The following is a 21,196-nucleotide window of genomic DNA, read 5'->3' as shown; positions in this document are numbered from 1 at the left end:
ATCAGATCGGTTTTCACCAGCTTGTGAAGGAGACCGATCCGCCGGGTGAGGCCGGAATCTTCGAACGCCTTCTCCAGGTTCTCCCACACTTCCTGTGCCGTTTTCGCCTCCTTGACGTGGACATAGTTCACCGGTTCAAGGAGAAGAATTACCTTGGCTCTTGCTTTCCGGTCCTTCGCAGGGTCCACAGCTTCGTAGCTTCCGTCCGGATTCTGCTCCGGCTTGACGGCTCCCCAGAGATCTTCCAGCTCGAGGTACGTTTGAACGGCAAACTTCCACGTAGCCCAGTTCTCTCGTCCGGATAACCGCTCAATACCTGGCAGACTTGAAATTCCTTGCACGGAACTGCCGCTTGTTCCCGCTGGACTTCCGGTATTCATCCTGAATCTTCAGAGCTTCGGCTTGAAAAACGATAGGCCCATAACCTATTGTATCTTCAGATAAGAAAAGAAACGACTTGTTCGTTTGACTTTGTCGTAGCCGAGAGTAGTTTTCCGGATTATAATTATAAAAATACACGGAATTACACGAGGAACTATCGAAACGTTTTTATTCGCGTGGTTAACATGGCGACTACAATACATAACTGAGGTGCAAGTGGGGGAGATTAAACAAAGCAAAACAAGATAGTTATATAGTGGGCAATTTAGGATTCAGTAGGGTTGCCAGTAATTCAGTGTGTGGCATCTTAGGTAAATCTATAACAACTCTTCCCCCCTTGGAAATATGTACTTATCTCTACAGATCAAGTCTCCGAGGCGGTTTGATGATCCTTGATGATCGCCTTGGTGATTGCTGATAGTTGGGTTCTGCGCGTACTCCAGGGATCTGCGGCCTTGGCTCAGGTACCGCAGGTGGTACGTTCGGCCGGGGTACAGCAGATGCACTCGTCGAAGGTTGTGGTTCAGCAATCGGGGTTGCCGCAGTTATTGGCGGCGGAACGGCAGCACATGGAGTCTGTGTCGGGACATCGCTTCGTGGAACAGCTGGAACAGTTTCCATCCCCACGGGAATTGCCAGCAGCGTAGGGCATGCTGGCAGGTTGGCACCGACCTCCCGTAGCTGGTCGATATGGCGCTTCCAGTGTCGACCGTCATCCAACTTGATGTTGTAGTGAAGTTTGCCCAGTTTCTCCGCAACGTGACCGTATTTCCACTTCTCCTTGTCCAAATAGTCACGAGCTGCGACTCTCGTCCCCTCCGCGAGCGATTTGGCACAAACATCTGGATTCTTCGCGGTGGCAGAAGCGTTCGGCACCATCAGGTCAAGTCGAGACCGGATTTGTCTGTTGAACAGCATCATTGAAGGCGACTTTCCGGTGGCAGGGTGTATGGTTTTCCGGTAGCTGAGCAGGATGTTGCAGAGCTCCGGATGCATCCTCGACTTGTCGCAGCTTAGAGCTTTTATTTTGTTCTTAAAGGTTTGGATAAAACGCTCGGTCTGTCCATTTGTAGCCGGGTGATACGGAGCACCCATCTTGTGAACGATTCCGTTGAGCTGCAAAAACCTCTGGAAATCAGTCGACGTGAACTGCACGCCATGATCGCTGACGAGCACGGCGGGTATCCCGAAGGAAGCAAAGAATTCACGACACGCATGGATGGTGGTGCTCGTGGTGATGTCACGGAGGATCCGCACTTCCGGCCACTTGGTGTAGGCATCCACAAACACGATAAAGTACGTGCCCATGAATGGACCTGCAAAGTCCACGTGCACTCTCTCAAACGGCTCCTTTGGCTTCTCCCAGCAGTGTAGAGGGACTTTCACTGGATCGGGGCGTGTCATCTGACAAGCCGGGCAGCATCGGACAAGCTCCTCGATGTCCTTGTCGATTCGCTCCCACCAGACGTAGCCTCTGGCGAGCGACTTCAGCCGTGTAGTCCCAAAGTGAGTAGAGTGCAGCTCCGTTAACACCTTCCGTCGCAAATCCGGTGGGACATACACACGGATCCCGCGCATGATGCATCCTTGTTGTAGTGCGAACTCGGTTTGATCGATTCCGAACCGATCGCGGGCTTCCACCGTATTCCCGTTTTTCAGACCTTGCAGTAGCACTTGTACCGTAGAATCAGCAGCAGTCGACTTCGCGAGATCGTCGACCGTCAGCGGCAGTGTCTCGATTATGCTGACCTCGAGCAAGTCAACCTCCTCGACGACGTTGTCCGGTGTCTTCGCACCGACCGGCAAACGGGAAAATGCATCCGCATTGTAATGCTCCTTCGTTGGACGAAACTTGATGATGTAGCGGAACGACGCGAGGAACGTCGCGTAGTGCTGCATCCGTAGTGCCGACATTGCCGGCAAACCCTTGGTTTCCGAAAATATCTGCTTCACCGGCTCATTGTCGGTAACGAGCCAAAACTTCCGTCCATACAAGTATTGGTAGAACTTCCGCACTCCAAAGATGATCGCATAAGCTTCACGGTCGATTTGCTTGTACCTTCGCTGAGTATCGTTCAGTGTCTTCGACGCGTACATGATTGGTCGCTCAGTACCGTCCGGCATAATGTGGCTAAGCACTGCACCGACCCCGTATGGAGACGCATCGGTCGCCAGCACCAGTGGTAACTCCGTACTGTAGTGTACCAAGAACCGGTCGGATTGCATTTCGTCCTTCACCTTCGAAAAGGCTTCTTCGCACTCCTTTGTCCAATGGAAAGCCACATTGTTACGCAGTAGACGGTTCAACGGGTATATAGTCGTACTCAAATGTGGGAAGAAGCGACCGTAATAATTGACCAACCCAACAAATGAGCGGACTTGCTCTTTGGTCGTCGGCGCAGGCATGTTCTGAATGGCATCAATCTTATTTCTTACCTTGTGGATTCCGTTGCGATCGATCAAGTAGCCGCAGTATTCGATTTGATCAGCAAAGAACTGACACTTGTCCAGGTTGATCCGCATATTGTATTGGCTGAGCCGCTTCAGTACTTCCTCGAGACGCTGCAGGTGGGCCTGGTCGTTAGGCCCCGTTACTCGAATGTCGTCCAGAAATACCGTTACACCTGGAATCCCGTTCAGTACTTCCTCCATCAAGCGTTGCCAGATAGCCGGAGCGGAGCTGACTCCGTACATCAGCCTCGTCGGTCTGTACAGTCCCAGGTGAGTGCTCAGGGTGAGGACCTCCTGATCCTCCGGACTGACCTCCAGCTGCAGATAGGCTTGCGAGAGATCAATCTTCGTAAACTTCTCACCACCTGCCACATTAGCAAACAGCTCCTCGACGGTGGGCAGGGGGTGTTCATCGACCACGAGATTACGGTTCACTGTGATCTTATAATCACCGCACAGTCGCACTCTATTGTTCATTTTCATCACTGGGACAACCGGTGTCGCCCACGCACTGTGGTTCACTTTCACCAACACACCATTCTTCTCCAAAGTTTTAATCTCCTCTTCGACCGCATCCCGAATGGAAAACGGAACCGGTCGCGCACGCAAATACACCGGTCGCACATCTGGCTTCAATTGCAGCTTGGCTGTTAGCCCTTCGATTTTACCCATCGACTTCTCACAGACGTTTCCGTATCGCTCAATGAGCTTTTTCACCGATTCAGCACTATTATCAACCGCGATCGTGTGGACGTTTTCGTAAAACTTGTTTACATCAATGTTCAGCACTTTCATCCACCCACGACCCAGCAGTGGATGCTTTTTGTTCTTCGCCACGTACAGCAACAGTTCGTGATTTTGTCCACCGTAATTCACGCGCACAACACACATTCCGCACAGCTCGATCATGTTCCCACTGTAGCTCACCAAAGCAGTGTCCGGGTGATGCAATTTAGCCGTGGGAAAGATTCTTCTCTGGTCCGACACACTCATGATCGATACTGGCGAGCCGCTGTCAACTTCAAATTTCACCGTGGCATTGTTCACTGACAGCTCCAGCCAGAACTTTTCAACGCTATTGTTGAAATCAGCAGCATCATACACTCCGCAGATCTCTTCCGTATGCACACTTTCTCCGCAGTTTCCATTCCCCGCATTTTGATCCAGCTGGTGTGTATCACTTTTTCTTCGGGCACCCTCTGCCGCAATCTTCTTCAGGCAAACTTTTTGCAAGTGGCCTGCCACCTTGCAGTAGTTGCACGTCGTCTTCACGTGCGGGCACTTATTTGCGAAGTGAGCGGGGCTCCCGCAACGAAAACACTCTCCCTTCTTCTTATCACTGTGTGCTTCTGCACTCACTTTCTTCGCAGGAACGACGCACTTTTTGTTCGCCTTCGGTTTTGCGTGCTTGTTTGGCAGATGCTCCACGAGGTTCAGCTCCGGTTTTCCCTGACGCGAATGGATCTCTTGTCCACCTTTGGCCGATGCCTCCATCGACACTGCAATCTCGCGGGCACGGTCCAGCGTAAGATTGCGCACCTCTAGCAGACGCGCCTGTATTCCCCGGTCTCTAATCCCGAAAACAAACTGATTCCGCAACGCAGTATTGAGATAGTTGCCAAAATTGCAGGTTATGGCCAACTTTCTCAAAGCAATGAGATAATCGTCGATCGATTCCTCAGCACGTTCGTCGCCTTGCTTGCGACACGAGGAACTATCGAAACGTTTTTATTCGCGTGGTTAACATGGCGACTACAATACATAACTGAGGTGCAAGTGGGGGAGATTAAACAAAGCAAAACAAGATAGTTATATAGTGGGCAATTTAGGATTCAGTAGGGTTGCCAGTAATTCAGTGTGTGGCATCTTAGGTAAATCTATAACAGACTTGTGAACAGAAAGTGAAAATTTTATTTGAATAAAAGGCATGGCTTACTACGCTATACTCTAACAATTTTAACTGCAAGTCCGCCAAATGCAACAATTTTGCAGTTATCGCACCGCTATCTGTCAAAAACGAAACGTCAACAGAGTTGCGATGTTTTTCAGATGCACTACAGCTGCATTGCGATGTTCTTGAGTGCATTCTGGCTGCGTCCAACAGCAATTGACAACTGTTTGACGGCTGTCAGTCGTTGCAGTTAGCGAATTTCATTCGGTAACTGAAACGTAAACATGTTGCACTTATCGAACGTCTACTGTAGTTAATTTTCCCTTCTTTAAACATAAGCTATTCTTTCGAATCATGTTGTTTTGGAGATTGTTGTCATTACGGCTACTAACAATATCATCAGAGAATTCCCCTTCCTTAAAATATATGCTATTCTTTTGAGAAATTCTGTCTTATAGTAATGTAGGCGTTCAATAATGCATAGCGATATGACCAGTCGTGAAACTTTCCGATACATACAGAACATAGTAACGAAAGCATGTTCCCGCAAAATAGGTTAATTTGGTTAACCATGAATTAGGGAACGGTAGGACGGCCAAACGTCAAGCTCAAGCAAAACCAAAGCGAGTGCCTCGACTGAGTAATCGACCAACAAGCAAATCGACACTGATTCTTCATTAGGGCCTAACTGACATTTTCGAATTCTCTTCATCGATCCTCTCTTTGTGTCATTACAGAATTTTGTATTGAGTTTTCCCAAAACTTTTTAATTGAAATGCGAAGGAGATGACTACATCTTGCTATAGAAACAAAAAGAATAATGATTTTGTTCGTTTTGATCAATTTATTATCGAAATAGAGAGTCGACGAAGAGAAATCGATCAAGTCAGTTAGGCTCTTATGAAAAATCATTGTCGAAATGTTCAAGTAGACCGTAAAATCAGTGTATGTATGTAGTTATTTCCAATTAGAGTGATACGTCTGCTTGTTTGAGTTGTTAGTGTTGAGGTTAGTGTTAAGGCTGGTGCATTTGAAAACTAGGCGAATCACTATTTCAACCTTTTGTTACTTCAACCTTTTGATGCATTCAGCCTTTTGTAATTTCAGCCTCTCGTGTTTTAGCCTTTCGTTATTTCAGCCTTTAGAAATTCAGCCTTCTGTATGTAACTCTCATCAACAGCTTACCGTAATAAAATGGTAATTTCTTTATGAATAAATTGATAAGCTCATCCTTTTACTTCTCGAAGTTTCGTTTATTACCATAGAACGGATATCATCAATGTTATCTGAATAGTAAAATATATATCGCATCGGGAAATGTAGCAAACGAAAAAGCAATTATCCTAACACGTTAAGTCTATCCGACGCAATTGGAACATAGCGCACTATCAAACATTTACAATTCGATCAGACTTAATAATACGAACAAAAAAAAAACGAAACAGGCTCTGGCACACTTCCTTACTCGTCATCGTCCTCCTCCTCGGAGCTGCTTTCATCTTCCTCGTCGTCATCATCATCGTCATCGTCGTCGGAATCTTCCGTTTTATCAAGCTTGTGCTGTTCTTTCGCCCTTTGCTCGATGTATTTTCGGATTTCCTCCTTGGGCAGCGATTTCAGGAACACCTCGAAGTCCACGATATACTTCTTCTGGGCGGCCTTGAGCTGTTCAACGATTTCGCGCTTCTTCGCCGACGACAGGTTTGCGTACGCCTCTTTGTGTTTGCCCACCTTTCCCTTGTAGAGGCGCTGGCGGTAGAACTCTTCGGCATCGCTGAAGAAAAATAATCCGGCATTAGTGAGGGGGTTCTTTCGGGGGGCGTATGGATAAAAAGTACATAAAAAATTTGAGTTTACTCCAGTGTAGATCCCTTATTCTGAACTGGTAAGAGAATCTTACAATAAAGATTAAAATAAATGAATGTTCCTAATTATAAAGATACGTCTCCACAATGCTACCATGATTTGTTGTCCAGTTAAATGTATACAATAAAATAACAACAATAACTGCAACATGTTTACGTTACACTTAGCAAACGATATTCGATAACTGCAACAGGGTGGCCACACAAAATCAAAATTGAAATTCCCGCATTTTTTCCCGCATTAATTTTAAATTTTCCCGACTTTTTCTATATACATATGTACCTGTGGAGCATGTAAAACATCCAAGAATTCAAACTTTAAAGTGGATCTGTAAAACTTACTGAAATATTTACAGTGTCATTATGACACAGTGATAATTTTACCGTATGTTGGAGACGTTAACACCAAAAGAAATTTATATGTTACATATGCTTGAAATTTGCTTCTTATTTTGGATGTCTTGTAACGTAAACCTTTACTTGAAAATATATGTGTCGGAATTCCCATAAGATTTTTGTAAGCTCCTTAAGAAATGCTTGGTGAATTTACAATATAAAAATCTAGTCGGCTATCTGAAATACACTTTGGTGAATTTTTGTATAGAAGTTTTTACGCTATCCCAAGAATTTTGAAAGTATGAAGGACGGCATTTTTGACGTAATTCTGTTATAATTCATATAAGAAAAATTATTGGGGTATTTTCTGGTGAAATTCTTCGAGAAATTTCCTAAAAATTTCCCTTAAAAACTTTATTGCTAAAATACTGAATTAATGTCTGTGATAATGCGGAGTTTATCACATAATCTGCTGGTAACCAATCAGGAATTTTTTTCAATAATTTAATTAACAAATAATTGCAATAAAAAAATGCAGAACTGAGATCTGTTCTGTTCTCAGATAAAATCTGTTCATTGAACATTGAGAGCACTAGAAAAGAATTTCTTAGCGGAATTTTTCTCAAAAATTTTGAAAATACATATCTGGGAATTTTGTATAAAAGGTTTTCTATTCATAAACAATTTCTAGCTGAACTTGTAGGAAAAATTTATCCCTGAAAAAAAAAATACATGTCTACCGTACATAATTTGTAAAACTCATTAGATATTTAAGGAAAAAATCGATATTCTGGGCTTAATTTCTACCTAATCCCATGTTTGAAGAACTCATTTGGAAACTAGTGAATATTTTTTTATGGAATCTGATACGTAGAGTAATATATCTTAAAAAAAGAAATTTGTCCAATTTTAGTCGAATTTCTCTAGGAGATTAACCCAGGATAATGAATAAAAAAGGCTTAAAGTTATTTCGATATAAGAGGTGTTCTTCTTTATTTTGTCATTTTAAATTTTACACGCAGAAAAAAATATATTGAACTCAAAAATAAAGTGCTTTGAATCAAAGAAAATAAATCATTGAACCACGGCTTAATACCATTTTGCTTTGAATCTAATACATTTGGCATTAGTTTCAAAGTATTAATTTCATTGTTTCTAAAATCAAGTCTCGCAGCGTTGATTTTAGTTTCAAATACTTCTTCACTTTGAATCTATAACATTATTGCTTTGAAACTAAGCAGTTTTGTGATTTCAAGGTCTATATATTTTATTTTAGAAACAAATATCCATCGACTTAAATTCAAAAACAAAATATTTTTGTTTAAAAATGATAACGAAATAAAAAAAGCATGCAAGAATAGAACACGAATACTGTTATAATATGCATCACTGATAGCGAGCTATCGTTCACGGCCATATCTGCTCTTGAAAATCTGAGGGTAAAACTGAATCATCTCGCTCATTATTGGCGATGTGCGTTCTCCGATATTGAAAACAAAGAATATATTTTTTTTTGATTTAACAAACCCCGCGACTTTGAAATGACGTCTCTTTAAATTTAATTCTAATATGTTTTATTTTTATGCGTGTAGGACAATAATGTTTCGTCAGCAAACCCTGCATAACTCCAAGAAGAACAAAAAGCATTTTTTTTCAGTTTCGCATTATGAATTAAGGTTGAAAACTTCTCTATTATGTTCATATGTCTGTGCTAAGGAATTCATTCAAAAAGCTTTTCATGTTTTCCGTTGGTTACACCAGAAAAACAGGCCATACATTGGAAGATTTCTTAAAAAGAATTAGAGAATCTTGTCTTCTGGTTTTTTACTTGCAATGTATCTTCCGTTTTAATGTCTGTAAGGTACACCGGGGTAAGTTAAACGGGTGGGACAAAATGAAACACAAAGTTTTGAAAAAGATTTCAATACAGTTTGTAAATTTATCCTTTGTTAAAAGATTGTTTGAATCAAAAAGTATGTGTTATGGTAATTAAATTGTTTCGCTGTTTCATCTTACCCCACCCGTTTCAACTTGCCCCGGTGTACCTTAATCGCAAGGATTCTGGGTATATATTTATGAATTTATCCAGTGATTCTACATCGTTACACAAAAAACACTTCAAGAGTTCCTCCACATGTGGTTCCTCCCAGTATTTCGTCCACAAATCATAATTCCATAAAAAAAAACCCTAATAGGGTCCTAAAATGAAAAATATTTTCCCGATTTTGCTGCATAACACAAAGGAGCATGCTTTTCTGATCTTAATGGTAATTTTTCCAAACTTAAACAATGACAGAATAGTTAATAAACTCGAAAATAAAAATAATGATGAGCTGGTCCTTGTTTGACATTCGAGGTCAACCTTGACGTAATGATAGTGAAACGGCGGGTTGCAAAAGGCATCACATTGGCTCACTTTTGTCAATAAATGTTCCTGTTTACATAGTGGTTTCGCAGCGCGGTGTCACGAACACTAATGCAAGTCTACTGGTTGAAAATATTGTCGGGCCGCCACCAAATCGGACTTCGCACAATCAAGTCGCGACGCGACCCAACTCGCGACGTTTTTTAATCATGTCAAAAGTAGTGCGCATCCTTCCCGTTGTTGTCAGCAACACAGCGCACTAGATGCGAAATAGTTGCGACACTTGTGGACCAAGAAAATGGCCATTTTTGATTGAATGTCGATCTTGATTCCAACCGGATAGACAATATGCCCATTTGATTTTGCTGGGAACAGCTGATCTTTGTTTACTATTTCCCATCAGTAACTCAAGTGGTGTTCGTGTAATGCAGCGTGTTCGTACACGCAACACTACTTAAAGCAGAAACCACTATACACGGTAAACAAAATTTACCCAAAATTGAGTGCTAAACAAGGAGTGTTGCAAAAATATTAAAATCTTTGAAAATATATTTCATGGGCTTTACCTAATAAGAATACTTAAAAAATGAGTAAACATGTCGTTTTAATCAATGCTTCATCGAATTATGCAGAAATTGTGATAGGCCTTTAGGAGCCTATTAGTCCACCTAGCGGTGATAGCGCCTATCTTGTGCCTTCGAAAACACATTTCAACAAACTCAAGTGACATGTTGATGAGTATCGCACTATCATACGTTAAACAAAAATCCATTACATGGCACCAGAAATCATATCGTTTATGTAGCTTTGATGTTTGAGCCACAAACTCTTAAGGACATACATGAGCGAATCCAGAGATGGCCGTCACAATGGCTGCCTTGCAAATACCGAAAGCACGGATCTCGTCATCTAAACAAGAGAGCTGAAAAAGCAATGAGTAGCCTTGCTCACTCGAGATAAACATTGAGTAGCATTTACGTTTTCGGGCGTTTTGTGGATGACGAGATCGATGCTCTCAAAAATGCGCGTCAAAAATGCACCAGGACGCTCTCCCATTTCACCTAAGAAAAAGCTACTATCTTGAATTTTGAGCAGCAATTTTTGATTTAAACTCCATTGAACAGCCACAATCTGGAATTTGGAGCCACCATCTTGGATTTTTAATCGCCATCTTGGATATTCTAGTCCAGGCCCGTGCACAAAAGTGGCGCCAAGGGAGGGGTTTTTCCCGATTTCGGCAAAAGACGGAGGGGCGCCTAGTGTATGAAGCGTCGGTAATGGGGGGGGTTAACACTCAGCCCTCCCCCCTTGTGCACGGGCTTGTTCTGGTCACCATTTTTTGGAGTCATGAATTCGTCCCTATATCAAACAAAGCTTAAGAGCTTAAAACGCCATTAAATAGCCACCATCTTAAATTTGGAGCCGCCATCTTGGTGTTTGGGCCACCATTTTGCTAATTGCGGTCGCCACTTTTGGACTCCAGACATCTTTCCTATACCAAATATACCCATATTATATGCATTTAGGGTCTAAAACTGCTTTAAACAGCCGCCGTCTTGAGTTTGCAGCCGCCATTTTGGATTTTAGATCGCCCTCTTGGAAATCATGGTCGCCATTTTTGGACTCCGGATATCTTTCTTATACCAAATATACCCATTTCTCAAATTTTTAAGCCTAAAACTCCATTAAACAGCCTCCATCTTGAATTTGAAGCCGCCATTTTGAATTTTAGACCGCCATACTGGATGTTGAGGTCACCATTTTTGGACTCCAGATATTTTCCCCGTACAAAATATACCCTTATTGCATGGTTTTAGGGCTTAAAACTCCGTTATACAGCCGCCATCTTGAATTTTGAGCCGCCATTTTGGATTTTAGACGGCTATTCTGGTTGCGATTTTTGGGCTCCGGACACCTTCCCCATACAAATTATAACCATATTGCACGGTTTTAGAGCCAAAAAACTCCACTTTACAACCGCCATATTGAATTTGGAGTCGCCATCCAAAATTTTAGACCGCCATCTTGGATATTCTGGTCGTCATTTTTGGACTCCAGATATCTTCCTCATATCAAATGTACCCATATTGCATAGTTTTAGGGCCTAAAACTCCTTTAAACAGCCTCCATCTTAAATTTGAAGCCGACATCTTGAATTTTAGAACGCCATTTTGAATGTTCAGGTCGCTATTTTTGAACTCCGGACATCTTCCCCATACAAAATATACCCTTATTGCATGGTTTAGGGCCTGTATGGGAAATGAAACTCGATTGGCTCGGTATCTGATTTGAAAGGGGTACGTTTATTAGCGAGAAGATACAAATGATCTTAGCGGTTCGGCGATCGGGTTTGAACTGGCTGGTCTGGCTATTCTACACGAGATCTATAATAGGTACAGAGCAAAATTGAGTACACACAAGAGCTTTCGCTCACCTATCGGCTGGATGATCGATCAGAAAGGCTGATCGTGTTATGCAGAGAAGTTGGAGGTGACTGGCTTAAAACTAGGGTGATCCGAAATTGACAATTCTTAACAGGGCCTAAAACTCCGTTTTACAGCCGCCATACTCAATTTGGAGTCGCTATTTTGGATTTTAGACCACCATCTTGGATATTCAGGTTGCCAAACTTCACTATACAGCCTCCATCTTGAATTTGGAGCCGCCATCTTGGATTTTACACCGCCATCTTGGATATTCAGATCGCCATTTATGGACTCCAGACATCTTGCCCATACAAAATAAACCCATATTGCATAGTTTTAGGACCTAAAACTCCATTAAACTGCCGTCATTTTGAAGTTGGAGCCGCTATCTTGGATTTTAACCCGCCATCTTGAATACAAAGGTCGCCATTTTTGGACTCCAGACATGTTCCATATACATAATATACCCTTATTGCATGGTTTTAGGGGCTAAAATTTCGTTATACAGCCACCATCTTGGATTTTAAACCGCCATATTGGATATTCTGGTCGCCATTTTTTGACTCCGGAAATCTTCCCCATACAAAGTATACCCATATTACATGGTTTTAGTACATAAAAGTCCTTTTTGAACAGCCGCCATCTTGAATTTGGAGCCGCCATCTTGAATTTTAGACCACCATCTTGGATATTCAGACCGCCATTTATGCACTCCAGACATCTTCTCCATACAAAATATACCCATATTGCAATTAAACAGCCGCCATCTTGAAATTGGAGGCGCCATCTTGGATTTTACACCGCCATCTTGAATATTCTGGTCACCATTACTGGACTCCAAACATCTTCCCCATACAAAATATACCCATATTGCATGGTTAAGGGCTTAAAACTTAATTATACAGCCGCCATCTTGACATTTTGCTTTTTAGACCGCCATCTTGAATTTTGGACCGACGTCGTAGAGTTTTTGGTCTCCTGTGTCCGCACAAAATTTGTCAACCATGCTGAAGGTTACAAAAATCGCCGTAGTTTGATGTGTCGTATGATGGGGCTTGGTTCAGTTTTATATGTGGCCAGTTTAACCGGTGCTGGTCCGGACTCCGGATCACTCAAATGACCATAACTCCGGAACGCCTTGACCGATCCGGACCATTTCCAATAGCAAACAATGCGGTAAAATACCGGTTCGATTCGAGCTATAATCCGGCCAATGGGAAGTGTCTTAAAAGTGAGTGACCTTTTTGTACACAGACATACATACACACACATACAGACATCATCTCAATTCGTCGAACTGAGTTGATTGGTATATGTGACTTGACCCTCCGAGCCTTCTATTGAAAATTCGTTTTTTGAGTGAACATATAGCTTTGTCTGTGATATAGCCTTTCAGTACACTTTGGTGTACGAGAAAGGCAACACCACCAGAAACTTCCGAGACTAAATTGCTAATGCTTTTAGTAATTAGGGTATTGGTTCCCTTATTAAGCATGTGACTCCCATTTTCATCCTACGAAAAACAAAGGATTGAAGCACTGTTTGTTTTGTTTCTTATTTTTGTATTTTTGTTAGAAGTGAGCACCCATGAAAACAAAAAGAACGGAATCAATCGGTGCCGTAATCGCTTGTTTTCAAAAAGGATGAATATGGGAGCATGAGATTACTGATGGCACACATACCCTATTTCATTTTTTTAATGCCACTATATGTAAAACATTGTTAGAATGATGGGTTTGATGATTGCAGGTAGCTTTTATATGAACTCATTCTGAAATTTCTACAAAGCAATAGGGTAACGGTCGAATTTTGGACCCCTAGAGGACATAAATTTGAATTTAAGCTAAAATCAAACAGATTCAGAGGGTGTTACACATAATGATGATGTTGGTATGACCGTAAAAGCCTCCACTGTCCGTCAAAATACCCACAAAGTCATTTCTGGCTGACAATTTGATGAAAATAACTGATTTTTGAAGCATCACTTTTCACTATTTTGGACACCCCAATTTATTTTGGACCCTCTTAAGTATATATTTTGGACACCCGGTGTTTAAACCCATTTGAAACTATTTTTGAAGAATCTGCCACTTGGATATGCTAGATCACATCCTAATTACTTGATTGACAAAGGATGATTAGACGTACTTTGCGAATTTAATGCGCTAGAATGATAAAAGTTTTTGTTTACATCTGCAAGTTTTCCCAGCACCACATTCTCTTTTCGTAAACATGCCGCGACACTCGCACGGATGACGAGATCAACAAACAATAATTTCAAGGCAAATAATGATATTTCCAGTGAGGAAATGATTGCTGCTCGTGCAGAACAATCTTATTTGGCGAATGATTCTAAAAATTTTCGTCATCTCTTCATAAAAGCTGTGAAAATTATGATAATACGACTCAGGGGGTCCAAAATATATGGGGGTCCAAATTATATTGGTTACCCTAATTTTAGGCAGTCCTTCATTAGCGAATTAAGGAATTATTTCAAAAAGTTTCAATGAAAACATTAGTTGAAACTTGTCCCAAAGCTCAGCCAGATATTTCGGCAAAAAATCCTAACTACAGTAGCCGTTCGGTCGGTGCAAACTGTTTAACTGTAGGGCTTTTTAACTTCGTCGGTGTTTTAACTGCAAGTCCGGTAAGTGCAACAAATTTGCAGTTATCGCACCGTTATCATCAAAACGGTGCGCCAGGTAAACCCAAATGAACAATCGAATGTATTTTTTGTTTATTTACAGTCAATTAATGGGTGATTGTTGACGCCTATCAACAATCGTTGCAGTTATCGAATTTTGTTCGCTAAGTGAAACGTAAACATATTGCAGTTATAGAACGTCTACTGTATACTACAAGGAAAAACTACAAAAACAATCTGGATAGAATCTCTATTTACAGTTGTTTGTATAACTCTGTCAGTTGTTGCAATTATGGAATTACTTTAAGTAAATGAAACGCAAACATGATGCACTTATCGGACGTCTACTGTAATAACTTCTACTGACCCTAAGCGTAAGAAAAGAACTGGAACAAAATAAGTTAATGAGAAGTATTTATTACCTTGGGGCCACACTGTGCTTGGGGCTATAGTGTTATACTGTCCAGTTATGGTGACATCCGCGAATAATTCCATTTTTTTTGTTTATATTAACGATTCCAATGTTAGTGTGTAATGTTGATTATAGATGTGATGTTTCTACTACGAACTCTTTTTGTTGTTAAATGGACTAGATGAAAGAAAAAAAAAGTTAACAAAAATTATAGTTATACGAACTTCTAGGTATAATAAATACCAAATCCAGTGCAATCTGCAGTGGTAATCATCATTGCAAATCTATCCACGACTGGGAGCACTGCCGTGAATCGCTAGTCAGTCCCATATGTAAAAAGTAGGCATTGAGAAAATGGCCTCTGAAGTTTTCAAATTCGATTTCTATACGAAACTCTAAAAAATCGCCATGAATTGAAAACTTCTGCGATCATCATGAAACTTTCACATATTGTTTCAAACGTGAAAACGTAACGGTGAAAAATATAAAACTGTTTAAAAAAGTGTTAGGTTTTGTACTGGAGGGTGCACAAGTTCGTAATGGGACTGACTTGCGATTACATTTCAATTTGGGACAATCTGATTTGGTGTTGTTTTTCAATTTTACTGAACAAACTATATATTTTTTTGCACGCAGCTGAAAGATCATCCAAAGAAAGCTCTAAAACGCTCATTAACTCATTTTTGCCCAAAATGCAGATGGGACTGACTTGCGATTCACGGCAGAGCAGGTGTTCACAGATTTCACCATTAGTTATGTCGCTTCTTCTGAAATATGTATGGTGTTTTAAATGTTTTGTTAAATAGTGTAGCCCTTCATTTGTAGATTCTATGGGGATATCCAATCAATTGATTCCACAGTTGTTAGGCAATATCTTAACCTTCTATGAATTGGTTTATGTATCAGCTCGTTCTGTACTTGTTTTTCTTAACCTCAACCATGCTGCTTGACTACTACCATCAACTATGTTATTTCTATTCCTCGGGTATGAACCAGCCTCGGCCTGAATTTCTCCAAAGAGTTGATTGGACTGCAAAATGGTGAGTTGACATCTTGGAGCGTCCAACGCAGCTCACTGGTCTTCATAAGTTCCTATCTCATGCTTCCACGGGTCAATCGATGACAAAAACCGTCAGCTAAGAGTTGTGTGCTTAGCTGGTAGTGCAGCCTGGGCACTGTTGTTCTTCTGACTTCAGCTAGATTAAGGAAGTTCTTCCCGACCGTCTGTTCATCAAGGTGGTGCGACTCCAACAATGTTTGTTCTAGATGCGGCTGTGTAAGAAATGCTGCATCACGCCCAGCTAAACCCAATGTGGTAGATCCACCCGTGTTAGTTCGGACGTTATACAGAACTGGAATTATGGCTTCTTGACACTCGATGAGTGACCTATCACTTCTTGAACTGTCGCTGCCACTGTTTCATGGATTAACTTCCATAAATTGTTAGCATCGCCAGGCCCGTTTGTTTCTGCTTCTCCTGTCTTGTGATGGGTAAAGTACAACAAGCTTGCGGTTTTGACTAGCTATCGATATTGAAACACGTAAATTTTCAATTTTTAGGTTTAAATTCTACTGTGGTCAGCAGAAACCTTTCTCCAAGTTCCGGTTAAAAATGGAAAGAGTTTCAACAATCAGTCGTAATCAATACGAGTTTATATTTGAGATCAGTAACTTAATAGAACATAAACTGTTACATATGTTCAATACGTTCAAAGAATATAAAAAAGTCAAATCCAAACGAAATCCAACGACGAACTCAAGATCAAATAGAAATGGTCAATTTGTACGGATTCTTACCGCGCGGCGAATGGGACACATCACTTAGTATTTTGCCTCGTATTCTTCTTAGACGATCTATATGAAGTATGTGTTTGTATGATGAGCGTCAGAAAGGGATGGATACAACATGTAATGCCAATTAATACAAAACTACAAGAAAAACGAAGACGTTCTGAATGATCTACTCACCGCGGCGGTTTCTCCGGTTCCTTGAGGGTGCACTTGACGACGGCGACGGGAGCCGCGGGTGGCTGTTCAGTCTGTTCCTTCTTGACTTTGGTTTTCTTGGCAGCTACGGCCGGTGGTTGATCCTCGGACGAGGTACGTTTCTTGGCGCCGTTCTTGATCGGTGATGCGTTTCGCTTCGGAGGCGCTCGACCATCCTCTCCATGATCGTCCGAAGAGGAGGCCGACGCCGATTTGGGCTCCGATTTGGCGACGCTGGCCGGTTGCTTTCGCTTCGAGGGGGAAGCAACCGCAGCAACCGGAGTGGCTGCCGGCGTTTTGGAGGCCCTTTTCTTTGGGGACACCGGGTGATCAACCGAGTCAACGTCGGAAGGATCAGATTTGTGTTCCTTCTTGATGGTTGCTACCTTGGTGGTGGCCTTGGCCGGAGGTTTCTTTCTGATGGTCGTCGATTCAGCAGCTGGCGGATCGTCCGGCGATCCCGGGTAGTGATCCTCTTCCGCCGTCGTGTTCAGTTTCTCCGACTTGACCTTCTTTGTCTTGGTCTTCTCCGTAATGGTCAATAGGTAGTCGATCTCGGCTTGTTGCTTTTCACGGGGAAGCTTTTTGATATACTCTCGGTACTGATTGACAAACTTGGTCCGCGCCTGTTGGTATTCCTCCCGGAGAGCCTCCAGCTCTTGTTCATTCAAATGCTTGTAATCGTCTCGAATCTTCGCCTCCTGTTCCTTGCCAGGTTGAGTCTTCATCTTTCGCCGGTAAAATTCGTAAGCATTTCGACCGCAGAACTCTGGTTTTCCCAGCGAATGGTCTAGCAATTCCATTTCTCGCTTGTTGACCAGTTTCAGGTCCGTGCCGCCTTGCACTTCAAATGATTTCTGGATGAAAACCACTTTTTGCTTCAGGGGCAGCTCTTCCCATTCTCGGCGGGCCTGTTGGAAGGATATGTTGGCAGATATGGCACGCCTCTCCTGATAGAACAGATGAAAAGGGGTTTTTAGCGGTTCCTTTTTGGGCTTGTAGCCTTTCTTCGGTGATAGATCCGGATGGTCGACGCTGTAAAATTAAAAAATGGATTGTTTGTTCTTAATTCACATAAAATTTAGCTTAACATTTGAAGCTGATCCTGCTTATAATTATGATTACAAGTTTTATTTTTAGTGTCACGTCTCATTTTAATCTGTAAGCTTTGTCTTAACTTTAATTCGCATTTATAGCGCTCTGATATCTTGAGAGCCTTAAGAGATCTCAACAATCTCATTTCTGTGGCCTACTTTTAGGTTGTTTCGGATGAAAATCATTTATCAGATACGTAATCGTCTCGTATTAAAATGAGATTCAGGAGGATTAGAAAATTCTCAAATCAAACTCAAGCAATGGAAGCAACTAATGCTGCGACCTAAATGGCAACCTGCCATAGAAAACACGATTACAGGATTGACTGATGGACCAACAACAAATATGAAACCACGTCATCCTGAGTTTGGGAAATTTGATTTTTAGCTTGTTAATCTAATATGAACTTGTAAGAATAAATAAATGTACTCACTAGAACTTTTGCAGCTGGGCTTGATATTCCTCCTTCTTCTTGGCAGCGTCGTTCTCGTAGCGGCGCCGCTTCTTCGCCGACAGCCCTTTGAACAATTCCGGAATCAGTTTGAATATTTGCTGAACCTTCAGCTCCTTGTGCTCTTCGCGCAACTGCGGCAGTTTCTCCTTCACGAACAAGCTGTACGCCGTCAGCGGTGGTTTGGGCCGGGTCGCGCACAGCAACTTGCTGACCACATCTGGCATATCGGCGAGAATCTCGCTCAGCGTGCGAAAGGTGCGAACTTTGGCGATAATTTCCTTGGCCACTCGCTCCACCTCGTCGTTGGGCCGTTTGCCAACTTTGATCTGCTGCCAGTCGACCGCCTCCAGGCTCGTCTTCCATTTGCGGGTGTCTTTTTTCGGCAGTGAACCCTTCAGCTGCTGGACCAGCGTTTCGTACTCTTGTTTGTTCCATCCTTCCGAAAGCTCAACCTCCTCTTTGGTTTCCTCCAAATGTATTTCCGGAACGAACTCTTCATTCTCAGACTCCGACTGCAATTCGTTATCGGAAGCAACTGCAAGGTAACAAATGGCGTCATATCCTATTAATTCGTGATTGTCCAATACTTACCACCCTCGAACTTCTGGGACAACCGGTTGTTCTCCCTCGCAACGAACACCGACATCGAACGCTTCCTCATCGTTTGGCTTTCCACAAGAGTGACGAATGCCGGATAAAAACAAACCACAAAACAACGCTTGTTTTGATGCAAGCCCCAAATTTCGAGGTTAGGTCAACGCGACGAAACTGGCAGCACCCAATCGGGAAATGGATTTTCACACTTTTCACAAAATAACAGAATCAACTTTTGATTCCTCACATTGAATTCGATTTTCGGACACCTTTTGGTCGGAAAATTGGACACTTTTCTTTTTATTTTCACTCGGAAAACTGGGAAATTCACGGCCGCGGGTTCAAAAGTGGTCCGCCGCCAGCCAATTTGACCGATTTTTATTTGCTTTCTGTTGAGAGAGTAGACTGAGCAGAGAGAGCTTTTCGATAGTGTTGCCAAATTTCCAGGGATAATAAAATATTGTTTGAATCACCCCTCGGCAGATTTTTTTTCCTATATTGTTTTCCAAGCCTAAAAATAGCAAAAAAAGACGAAAAAACTCAGTATACCGCATTTAGAGCCGATGCACACGGGCGGCGCGTCCACGCAGCGTGCACGCAAGTGCGTCCTGAGTTACACACAATCAAATGGGAGGATGCACACGAGAACGCAACGCTACCGCGCCGCAACCGCGCCGCACCGTGTGCAGCACGCAATGTCAACGCATGCCCCACACGCTAACCCTCAGCTACCCAGATTGATGTCAAAGTGACCCACACTCAGAAATGGAAGAAAACTTTGATCGATTTAAATCGACACCTTTTTTGTTTTCTGGCAATTTACACTTTACGTAGTTTAATAAGTATACTTAATTCGCCTAAAAAGTTATACTGTGTCAAAATAATGCGAGATTATTCAATCCAGTGTATTTAATCACGCCAAAAGAAACATGTTTGTTTTTGTTACGTGCCAAAACCAGTTATTTCCACTAGCAAAAACCTGCAAATATTAATTATCTGCAGCGATTTCCCGACAGCATGCTGAATACCTTTTTGGCCGGGTTTTGGCTAGCTTTGAAAGCGAATTTTCAAGAAGTGGTATGTGTTGATCGCGATTGGCTTCAAAAGCAATTTGAGTAATTAAAAATAATTTATGTTGCAGGTGTGACCTTCGATGTGCTGAAACAAGAAGAACCTAAGGAGTTAGCCGTGTGGTGCAAAGGTTTACTGTGCTGGATGCGAGGCTGGATGTCCATAAAAATGTGAGTTCCTGTTTTAAATATTATCGGCCGGTGCCCGTTTGCTAAGAAATGAAGGTTTTTCATAGGTACTACCGCGGGCACTGTGTGATCGGACAACGCCACCATAATTCTTGAAAGATCCCAAGTTACCGAATGCCGCCATCGCCGGGAACAGATTCAGTCAGAAATGATGCTCGCCAGGAAACGGAGAGGTCCTAATTAATTGTTTTACTCCAGATTTTACTGAATAAAACTTAACTGCTCGTTTCATTTTGTCGAAATTATTTTCAATGTAAAAAAAAAACAAATCAAAACAAATCCCAATCATTTTTAACTAAATTACGGTTAGCCCCGATATACCGTGGTTATACTAGAATACGTGTATATTCAAGTTATACTTAGCCAGTATACCCAGCATATAAACGGACTCTGGGGTCAACCAGGCAAAATGGATTTAGCGTGGGATTTATACTAAATAGTTTAGATTATTTTCTGAGTGCAGATCGAGCAAAACTGCAGTTACTCTAAAGTGGGTAATGGTACCTTTACTCAAATCTGAGTTACCGATGTTAGCTGTAAAATCTGGGTAGAGGTTACTCAGATTTTGGCGTTTCTCATAATACCCATTTTTATATAAATGGGTAAAAGCATTAGCATGCACCTTGGCATGCACCGAACTCAAATAATTAACCCCAGAACAATAAAAAATCTAAAAATAAAACATTTAAGAACGGTTTATTTGTCATGCAAATTTATGTATTTATTCACTTATTTCACACGTAATATACACAGAAAAAACTGTTGTGTAATATTACATCTGAACTGCTGCAACCCGATCAATACGTCGGTTGCATGAATATTACACAGGACGATGTACACATAAGAACAAAAGATTTTACATCAAAACGATGTAATCGTACATAGGAATCGTGATTACATTGATTATTTAGTACATCGGAATGAGTTACATCGGGCGGGTTGCATTTATTTTTTGCTGTGTAGCTTAAATATTTGTTTTTGGGGAAGTCATCTTGTAATGCAGAAGTTTCCGTATGACCGACAGGAATATTCCCTGC

The 21,196-nt window shown here is 41.9% G+C and overlaps 2 protein-coding genes and 1 long non-coding RNA gene across 4 annotated transcripts; 1 reads left to right on the top strand and 2 right to left on the bottom strand.

Moving 5' to 3' along the window:
• Positions 1-738: 738 nt before the first annotated feature.
• LOC115268172 (uncharacterized protein K02A2.6-like) lies at positions 739-4,326 on the bottom strand. Its single transcript, XM_062858307.1, has one exon. It carries the CDS (start codon positions 4,324-4,326, stop codon positions 739-741), a length of 3,588 nt encoding a protein of 1,195 aa, XP_062714291.1.
• A 1,629-nt stretch (positions 4,327-5,955) lies between these two features.
• On the bottom strand, positions 5,956-19,303 carry LOC109433503 (nucleolar transcription factor 1). Of its 2 annotated transcripts, XM_029875755.2 has the most exons (5): positions 18,898-19,303; positions 18,286-18,841; positions 16,740-17,792; positions 16,569-16,625; positions 6,374-6,497 (listed from the first exon to the last, which is right to left on the bottom strand). In XM_029875755.2, exons 1-4 carry the CDS (start codon positions 18,965-18,967, stop codon positions 16,589-16,591), a joined length of 1,716 nt encoding a protein of 571 aa, XP_029731615.1. In that variant the 5' UTR covers positions 18,968-19,303; the 3' UTR covers positions 6,374-6,497; positions 16,569-16,588. The 2 variants fall into 2 exon arrangements, with proteins under 2 accessions (XP_029731614.1, XP_029731615.1); XM_029875754.2 differs by lacking the exon at positions 16,569-16,625 and having other exon boundaries at positions 5,956-6,497; positions 18,898-19,302.
• A 335-nt stretch (positions 19,304-19,638) lies between these two features.
• LOC115268338 (uncharacterized) lies at positions 19,639-20,339 on the top strand. Its single transcript, XR_003898240.2, has 3 exons — positions 19,639-19,977; positions 20,042-20,141; positions 20,207-20,339. It is a non-coding gene; the product is annotated as an uncharacterized LOC115268338 (long non-coding RNA).
• The last annotated feature ends 857 nt before the right edge of the window (positions 20,340-21,196 follow it).

Source organism: Aedes albopictus, chromosome 3 (genome assembly GCF_035046485.1).
Source record: "Aedes albopictus strain Foshan chromosome 3, AalbF5, whole genome shotgun sequence".
Classification (NCBI taxonomy): domain Eukaryota; kingdom Metazoa; phylum Arthropoda; class Insecta; order Diptera; family Culicidae; genus Aedes; species Aedes albopictus.
Note: the sequence above shows the minus strand (reverse complement) of the source record. Positions and strands in the feature narration are given on the sequence as shown.